Raw genomic sequence first — 9314 nt, 5'->3', positions numbered from 1 at the left:
GATTGGCCGGCGCGGCGGGGGCGTGTCCCGCCGCCCATCGCTCTGTGTGATTGGCCGGCGCGGCGGGGGCGTGTCCCACCGCCAGTCCCTGCGCGGCCCGGTGCCGCCTCAGCGCGGGGCAGCGGGGCCATGGCCGAGGCTGTGCGACCCCCGCGCCGCGCCCGCTCCCGCCCCAAGGTAACGGCACCGAGGGGGGCTCGGGGCGTCCTCCGCCGCCGCTGGGGCGACGGAGCGACCCGCGTGTGGGGGTGGCCGCGCCAGGCCGTGTTTACATCCGTGTTTTTGCGGCCTCTAATGGTGGAGGGTGGAGTGTGGGGGAGCGTGTGTGGATGATGTTGTTGTGGGTTTTTTTTTTTGTTTCGTAAAAAGATTTCTGCTGTCCTGCACTCCGTTTCATGGGTTTCTAGTGTTTGCCAGGCGTGTGAGGGTGGTGACAGGCCTTGTGCTGTAGCAGGATGTAAACAAGGTTTTTATTATGTTGTCCTGCGGCCTCCTCAGGGTCCTGCGGGAGAGCCGGGGGAATGTACAAGGCTGGAGCTTACCCACATTTACAGTGTTTTACTGTAGTGTGGGGAGACAGTCCTACAGATGAAGCTGGGGCTGTTTTCCTGCCCAGGAGAAGGCTCCAGGGACACCTCAGAGCCCCTGCCAGGGCCTCCAGGGGCTCCAGGAGAGCTGCACAGGCACTGGGCACAAGGCATGGAGGGACAGCAGCCAGGGAATGGCTTCCCAGGGCCAGAGGGCAGGCACAGATGGGATCTTGGGAATGAGGAATTGCTGGCTGGGAGGGTGGGCAGGCCCTGGCCCAGGGTGCCCAGAGCAGCTGTGGCTGTCCCTGGATCCCTGGCAGTGTCCAAGGCCAGGCTGGACAGGGCTTGGAGCACCCTGGGAGAGTGGAAGGTGTCCCTGTCCCTGGCAGGGGGCTGGAATGAGATGGTCTTTAAGTTCCCTTCTAACCCAAATCGTTCGGTGATTCTGTGGTACTCCATCTTGTCTACGTTTGGCTTTGAAATGCTGAGAACATGGTGCTGTGTGTAACACATTATAGTGCTGCTTCTTCATAAGTTGGTGCTGCAGTTTTTAAGTATCACTCTTCCTGGGTTTTTATTCTGTTTTGAGTATGTTCTTTGTTCTTGGTATTAGTACTGACAGCTTTCTGAAGGGTTTATTTTCTTTGCACAGAGTGTTCGTGGGAATGATTTGAACTACCTGACAAACTGGAAATGTTTTTCTTGGTTTCTTGACCTCTTGTTGTCCCTATGGACAACCATATAGAGGAAGGACACTGAAGTCATGGCTGTCAAAGCTCTTTGAAAACACTGAATTAATTGACCAGTGTTCTGTAAAACCAGGGTTAAATCTAAGTGTCAGGTGTGGGTGTGCTTCCTGAATGGAAGGCAAGTAAAGATTGCAGGGAAAAGCAATCCCAGAAGAATTACTGTGTCGTTGTTTTGGTTTTGATTCAGCCTCCTGGTGTGTGCAAGGCAGTCAGACCTTGAAACTGCTGCCTAAGAGAATTAGTTCCCTGCTGGAAGGTGGTGAGTCATGGATGACATTGCTGTTTCATTAAGGGCATGTGTGTGGTGACTCCAGTCTTCAGCCATCCCTTCACAGTGAAATTCACTGTGAAACAATTCACTGGAGGTGTCACACGTGAGAACCCTGAATTCTCCAGTGCTACACATGACCCATTTCTGGTATTTTTATTACTATTACTGAGCTCACCTCTGTTAATACCCAGGCATGCCTGAGGATGCAGTTTGCAGGTCAGTCACATTGAGGACTTTTCCATTCCCATGCCACAGGAAAAGCTGTAATGTAATCCTTTGAAAAGCTGGAATTCTTGTGAGCTGAGAGAAAGGCTGGCTCAGCTGCCGAGCTGCCAAGTGGTGGAATGGGGCCCAGGACTTTCTGACAATAGTAGCCCCAAAGTTAAACTTGTGCAGCACCAGCAGCATCAGGAATGCGGCAAGGCTAATGATCAGGTGCCATTTTCCCACCCCTGGGAGTGTTCCAGGCCAGCCTGGATGGGGCTTGGAGTGACCTGGTCTAGTGGAAGTGTCCCTGCCCATGGAAAGAGTTGGAATGAGATGGTCTTTAAGGTCCCTTAAAGCAAAACCATTCTGAGGTTCTTTCATATGTGGCTAAAGCAGAATTTTCCTCCATGTTAGTTCAGAACTTGATTTCTCTCATTCTTTCTCAGTTGAAATTTCTTTTAATGATTATGCCATTTTTTTTTTTTGCCTAGGAGAGTGAGAACTGAAAGGCATAATATAAATTTTAAAAACAGCTGTGTCTGAGAGGGATGCAGGCTGATACTGAGAGATAAAGGGAGTTTATTCTGTATGAGGAGTGCAAGAGGAAACCTTGAGATTGTAGAGGGGAGAGGACCAGCATGTATTCGTGAAGTATGTGGATTAATACACTGTATAAATATGATTTAGTGATACAGTATCCTGTGGACATTTTTGACTTTGAGGTAATTGTCAGGAGATGCTTATTATGACAAGTCCTGGCTTAGAGAATTGCACTGATGTATTTTTAGTCTCTCACCTGCAGCTTTAGGTAGTGAGTCAGAGCTGTTTTGTGATCAGAAGTGTTTACAGGCTTTATTACACCAGAAAACAGCATGAAACCCAAATCAGAGTAATATTTTTTTTTTTGTAACGGACCTGCAACCATATGTTCAGAATAAAATTAGCCTTGAGATCAAGGTGAGCTAGTGCCTTGATTTGGGCTGTTTTCATTTATGCTTTCTCTTAAGGCAAAAATATTCAGATGTTTAGTAAAATTATACGTGAAACTGCAAGCAAGTTTCCAAAACTGTCGTCTTTTTCCTATTATTATTTCCCCAAATTAAGAGTTTGTACTCATTTCACCTGTGTTCATTGTTACATTATCTGGGTCATCCAAAACTGGAGCACTGTGACCTAACTCCTCAGTTTTGCTCCTAGTAAAGTGCTAGGTCTATTCAATTTAGAGATTGGGTAATCTCTGCCAATTTTTTGTTTTATTAGTTGGCAAATTATTTACAAATTATCAAAATTTTCCCTGTTGTGTTTTTGGAAAGGAAGCTAATCTACACCTTAGATTAGATTTATGGGAATTATTTAGCCTCAAAGTAATTGTAATTTTAATTTTAAATTGATTGACAGTTTTAATGGCATTATTAAGTTTTTCTATGTCTCCAGTGTGTATTGCCTGCTGAAAATAAGTATTTCAGTAATTGTTCAGGTGTTACCATGGTTTTAGAATGTAGCTAAGGGTTACATTCCAGACTTTCTTTGTTCTGAAATTACTGTTTTGAAAATATTTTTCCAATCACTAAAATATTCTGAAAAATTTAAGATAGATCTGGATCACAGAGTAACTTTTTTGGTTTTTTCTTTTTTTTTCAGTCAGTAGGTGAAATCGAGTAACTCTTCTTAGGTGTCAGGGACTTGTTATGTTGATTATTTTCTGTGTTGATGAAACAGTCTGTCCTGTGATATTTATAGATTTTTGCTTAGAAATGTTGAAGCCTTGTGCAAGAGCACAAAACCACTCACTGGTAGACAGTCTTCACAGGGCAGCTAAAGAACAAAGATTTGTTCGGTATATATGTTTTAATCTTTAATATTATGAAAACTAATATGTGTAAAAGGGCTCTTGGAATCATAATGCTGATAAATATTACCTTTGGTGTTGGTGGGATTTGGGATGCAAGATGAAGAGATTCACTTGGCAGTGACACTGTTAATTTTTTGTGTTCATAGGAAAAAAAGAAAAGAAGTAGTGAGGAGCCCCAGGTACAAGAGCCTGGTGATGTTTTCCTGCCTCCTGTGGCTGAAGGGCCTTCTCAAGCCGGGAGAGTGCAAGTGGAACATCCTGGAGAATTCACAGAAATTCAGCTCAGAGATGAAGCAGACAATAGGAGAACTACAAATGACGTGTCTGACATCCCCCAAAGCTGTGTATCTTCAGTAAATGATGAGGCTCTGGCAGTGGCTCTGGAGCCTCCCAAACATGCAGAAGAGGTCAAAGCTGATCCTGCCCAGGAGGAATGTGTGGGGGATGTTGAGAAGAGCAAGTTGGACAAACCTCAGAGCCCTGTGGAAGCAGTTGCTAGTGGATCTAGAAATTCTGACTTATTGAGTAGTACCTTTCAGTCCAGTGCTGCTCCCCCTCTGTCAGTGATGGGCTTTGTACAGGGCAGAAGAGCTGAAAACCGACAAGACTTTAGAGATCCTCTCTCCTGCTCTTCAGAGAAGCTTCCTCTCAGCACCTCACAGCGCCCTGAGAAATCCAAGGTGCGTGTTCCGCGCCCGGTTTATCCCGACCTGTCCTTGGAGCTGTCCTACGAGAAGCCCACCATCATGGCAGTAAAGCCCCTGCTGCACCACGAGAGGCTGTACCCAGAGCTGCCCTCCGAGCCAGAGCTGGTGCCATTCACCAGGGAGCAGCTGAAGATCTTTGAGCCCTGCTCCTGGCTGGAGAATGTCGACTCCTATGCCGAGGAATTTGAGAGCGTGGCTCACCAGGACAGGCATGAGTTCTACGAGCTGCTCCTGAACTACATGCGCTGCAGGAAGCAGCTGCTGTTGGCTGAGGCAGAGCTGCAGGCCATGGCAACAGACTGCCAAAATGTGAAGGGGAGATTATGGACTTTCAAGGAACAACAGAAAACTGTGCAGGTGCTGTTGCTGAAGCTGCTTTTGAACCCATACTATTTGGAAATTAACTTTACTTACCAGGTTTATCATAGTTAAGGTGTTTTGTTGTAAAAGAATCATTAATGGTTGAAGGAGACTTTAAAAATAATCCCAACCCTGCTTTCTACCCTGCAGGAATGCCTCCCACTAGACCAGGTTGTTCAAGGCCTTATCCAACTTGGCTTTGAGCACTGCCAGGATTGGGACAGCCTTCCTGGGCAGCCTGTGCCAGTGTCTCACCACACTCACAGTAAACATTTTTTTTTCCTAATATGTAACCTAAATTACCCCTTGTTTCAGTTTAATCCCTTTAGTCCTTGTCCTGTCCAGCTTCCCTGTAGGCCCCTTCCACATACTGGAAGGTGCTGTGAGGTCTCTACACTCCTCCAGGCTGAACTTTCTCAGCCTGTCTTCATAGGGAAGGGGCTCTTACTGACTTCTTTGCTTCCTCTGGCTCTAAAGTTCCACGTCCAGAGATTATTGCCTTTTCTTTCAGTCTCTCCATTGACCCCCAGTACTTCAGAATATCATCCTCTCGAGACTTAAGACTGTTTGTTTTTTGATTTTTACAGGGCAGTGGGTATATATTGGTGATTTCTCTTTGGGGTCAGAAGGGATGAGCTGTGTACACCCAGTTCTGTCTGTGGTGTCATGTGAAGTTTCCCAGCTCTCCAAGCAGACATCGGGGACAGTGGTGGAGTGACTGTAGCAGTGATGCCATCTGGCCTGCTGCCAACTGTAGGGACAGTTTCCATTGATGTAATTCCTGCTGCAGGGAGCTGAGTTGTGCTCAGGAGTAGCCCCATACCTCAAAGCATTAGGGCCATCCACTTACAGTAGGTTGTTCCATAAGTGTAGCTGTGTTTTTTCATAACTCCAGAATGGGCATGGTGCTCTGTAACATTTTTGTCTGCAAACTAGAGGGGTTTATGGAGCTCTTTGGGGCACACATCAGAAAGGCTTTCCCCCAGACTCCTTCTGTGACACTTGCCTTTGGAGCTCAGCATTACAGTGGGAGTGACTGAAATTGTTCTGATGCTGTTTATAGCCCGCACATCATCAAAATTGTCCCAAGGTGCTGGACACCTGTGCATAGGGTAGATTTTACTCTTTCTGTGAGTGCAGTTCATCAGAGTTGAGGATACTGTCCTTTTTCTTGGGTAATAACACTGAGCCTCACTGGATTCTAAGGTTTGCAGTGATCATTTTCTCTACCAAAAGCAAATTTGGCTTCACTCTTGCATCTTCTAAGGCCATCATAGGAGTTGTGTAAGATTGCTGCTTGCTTTATTTCATCCCAATTCACAATGTATTTATTGTGTGTACAGAACAATTTTTGTCTTTATACCAATTTAAAATTCTTACTCTACTAACTTAGGAAATACAGGGATGCTTTCAAGGTAGGCTTTCACAGTGCAGGTTCTTATGAATGTTTCCTGATTGCATAAAAGATTAACAGGAATGTTACTTATTGTAGGAATAGCAAGAATGTTATTTATTGTATTTTTCTTGTGCTGAAGAAATAGAGATGAGGCAGAGGAAAATATTTTAAACATTCAGTAGCGAATTGCTACAAATTATTAGTCCTGGGAGTTTGGGAAATGCTTATCTTGTTCCAGTGACTGTTTTAGCTTTAAAATAGCAGGTCCAAATATATGGAAATCTGTAAACTAAGGAGCAGGTGCATCACTGGGAGTGAGACACCTGGTTTTGTTCACATCTCTCAGTGCCACAGGCAAGTAACTTCTTGCTGTTTCCAAACCTGAGTTACTGAGGGTTTATAAAATATTTTTTATTCAGAGGTCAAGGCTATGAATCTTCAGTGGTTGGTACCTCTAAAAAGCAGATAGGATATTGCCAAATATTTGTCTTTTCCATTTATGAAATGTCCCCTTTTATGAAAGCCTTGAAATCTGTTTAAGAGAGGGTTATACCATCATTGATTTCATTTAGGGTGACCCAACAAAATGTCAGAGGTACTGACATAAAATATTTGCTCTCTTTTCAGGGTGTGTGTGCAGATCAGTGCAAGGTGACAGGCCACCACCGCTTCCAGACAGTGGAGCTGAACGAGAACGTGCTGGGGGAGCTGAAGAAGCTGTTTGAGGCCAAAGCAGAGCATGTGCACCAGACCCTGGCACTGCACTCCTACACCTCAGTGCTGTCCCGCTTGCAAGTGGAGTCCTATGTTTACAGGCTGCTCAGCAGCTCGTCCCTGCTGAGATCTGTGGCCCTGCAGCAGCAGGAACAAGGTGTGTTTGGTGGTCTGGGCTGGTCCCAGTCCTGGGAACAAGCACCTTGTGTGGCTGCAGTTTCAGAATCTTGTGGTGGAATTTGTGTACTGGAGTGTTTCTCCTCTGTTACAAAAAACTGTTGGTCTTCTGTAGGGATCAGTGAAACTTTTTTCTCACAGGAAATTGTCCAGTTGTTTTGACTTTATCACCTGGGCAGTGCAAGCTGTATGCAGAAGTGATTTCTGCTGTCTGAGCTGCAGACTGACACTGATTACTGTACTGAAACACTGTGTGGATGGGACACCCAAATTCCCAATATTTCATTGTCCAAGGCAATATCTAATACAATTCTTTTTCCCAATTCTAAAATGAGCTGGATATTTTTCCTTCTTTACTTCCTCTTGGAAGGCCATTTGAAATCTTAAGCTCTTAATATTTAGAATTATCTTTTTGGTTTTCATCCTGAGTGTTTTTTTTGAGTTCGTGCCAATATAATCTTTTAGCTAAAGTATTTCTCCTCCTGTCCCAGATATTTTTCTTTCCTTTTGCTCCTCCCTTTGCACTCCACCTCCCAGATTGTTTATGTGCATAGTAAATGGTGGTTCTTAAAAAGCTGATGTTGAGGGAAGGCCTTTTGTGAGAGTAACCATAGTATATTCTGCTTATAATTAGTGTCCAGAGCTTAATTATAAGATTAAACAAAACACTCTTAAGTATTCTCTTCTGACAGATTTAGTGTTGAAATATTTTGGTGTCTGCACACAGAGTGCAGTTTTATGTCCAGCCCCAAACCCATTGTTCATGCTGCTACTTCTTGTCAAAGCTTCATTAATTCTGTTTTTAATTTACAGTTTCAAAGCAGTCAGAAAATCTCTCTTCAGACCTGAGCCACTTGAAGGAATGTATCAGTGTCCTATTCAGCTTCACTCGCAGGGTTATTGAAGATCCTCAGTTTCACAGTGACCTTCTCATGTGGCTGCAGAGACTGGTGAGGGAGTAGACATGGATATATCTGATCCAACACACAGGATGAATTCGGGAATAATTTCTGGAAGTGTTACTGTTTCGCTTCCTGTCTTTTTTTTTTTTTTTTTTTTTTTTGGTGGGGTTTGTTATATTTGAGGAACAGAATCTCTTAGCAGACCTTTAGAATTGATTCCCTTGTCTGATAAACTCAGGCAGCATTAGTGAGGATTGGCACCTGAGCAGCCAATACTACTCACAGTGAACTTAATAATACTCATTGTGCTTTTACTTATTTTGAAATTAGAGCTGTTCAGACTTGCCATGTTGGAGAAACCTTTGTTCTTGCCAATTTCTAATTAAATTAGATTTTAATACAATTGTAGAAAAAATAGTTACTTTACTCCAGAAAAGTGGTTTGTGGCTCATAAGGATAGCAAACAGATTTTAAATATTGTTCTCCTGTAACATGCTTTGAACATGCAGATTTGTTAGAAAGGGTGAGAAATGAACAGTATTACTCTAGTTTGCAAGACTGTAAGGAAATGAACTGCAGAGTTACTTACTTGATTTCAATATACTTCCTTCTAGGTGTCTGTGCTGCAGAGAATTGGCTGTCCAGGTGACCATCTCTTCCTCTTCAACCACATCCTTCGGTGTCCAGCTGGCATCAGCGAGTGGGCTTGTCCTTTCATTCAGGTGTGAATGTTTAATTCTTTAGTGTCAGCAGGTTGGAGTGGGAGTGGCCTGGGTAGGAGAGGAGAGTGTCTTGTGCCTGCTTAATCCCTCATGACCCACACTGCCTTTCCAGATGTGTGGAATCATGGTGGCAGTGAGGGGTTTGTCAGGGAATGCGTTTTTTCATGTTAGGCCAACCATGTGCCGGTTGACAGGGCAACACACTTCACTCTTGACTGGAGAGATTCCATGAAAGGGAGTCAAGGCCTTATGCACCAAGTTTTGGGAGTTTTCTCCAAAAAGTGGAAGGCATATTTAGATTTGAAGCAGCAGCTGTATATAAAAAGTGAGATTGGAGTCAGCTCTATGCTGTGGAAGGGATCAGGAGGAACAGATTTTTTTTATATCCTATACATTGAAGTGGGACTGGTTTCCCTGGAAAGTTCAGGGACAAAGGGTTCACTTTGTCTATGTCAGAGGGAGTGTGGATATCCAAAGCCACCAGGGTATTCATTCAAAGAACATATTTGCTCTTCTAAGAGGAGAAAACTTCGGAAATCTAGTCACAGGAAAATTACACTAACAGGAAAGGAAAACAGTGCAATAGAAGTGTAGAATAAAATAAATTTGGGAAAGACCCTTAATATCATTGAGTCCAGTTAACCTAATGTGGTTTATCTTCCCCTGTGCTCAGCGTGTGAATTACCCCTGGTGCCTGGACCTACATGAGGCACAAAGAGAGAGGTTG

The 9314-nt window shown here is 44.2% G+C and overlaps 1 protein-coding gene across 4 annotated transcripts in view; it reads left to right on the top strand.

Annotated features, from left to right (window-relative positions):
- Positions 1-56: 56 nt before the first annotated feature.
- The window catches only part of EPG5 (ectopic P-granules 5 autophagy tethering factor), a 56632-nt gene continuing 47374 nt past the window's right edge, over positions 57-9314 (top strand). For all 4 annotated transcript variants that reach the window (XM_050987230.1, XM_018920058.3, XM_050987229.1 and 1 more), the window contains exons 1-5: positions 57-177; positions 3756-4673; positions 6700-6943; positions 7777-7913; positions 8480-8587. In XM_050987230.1, the coding sequence (XP_050843187.1) occupies positions 130-177; positions 3756-4673; positions 6700-6943; positions 7777-7913; positions 8480-8587 (1455 nt within the window). In that variant the 5' untranslated portion in view covers positions 57-129. The remainder of the gene's footprint in view (positions 178-3755; positions 4674-6699; positions 6944-7776; positions 7914-8479; positions 8588-9314) is intronic.

The sequence above is a fragment of the Serinus canaria genome, chromosome Z, assembly GCF_022539315.1.
Source record: "Serinus canaria isolate serCan28SL12 chromosome Z, serCan2020, whole genome shotgun sequence".
NCBI lineage: Eukaryota > Metazoa > Chordata > Aves > Passeriformes > Fringillidae > Serinus > Serinus canaria.
Note: the sequence above shows the minus strand (reverse complement) of the source record. Positions and strands in the feature narration are given on the sequence as shown.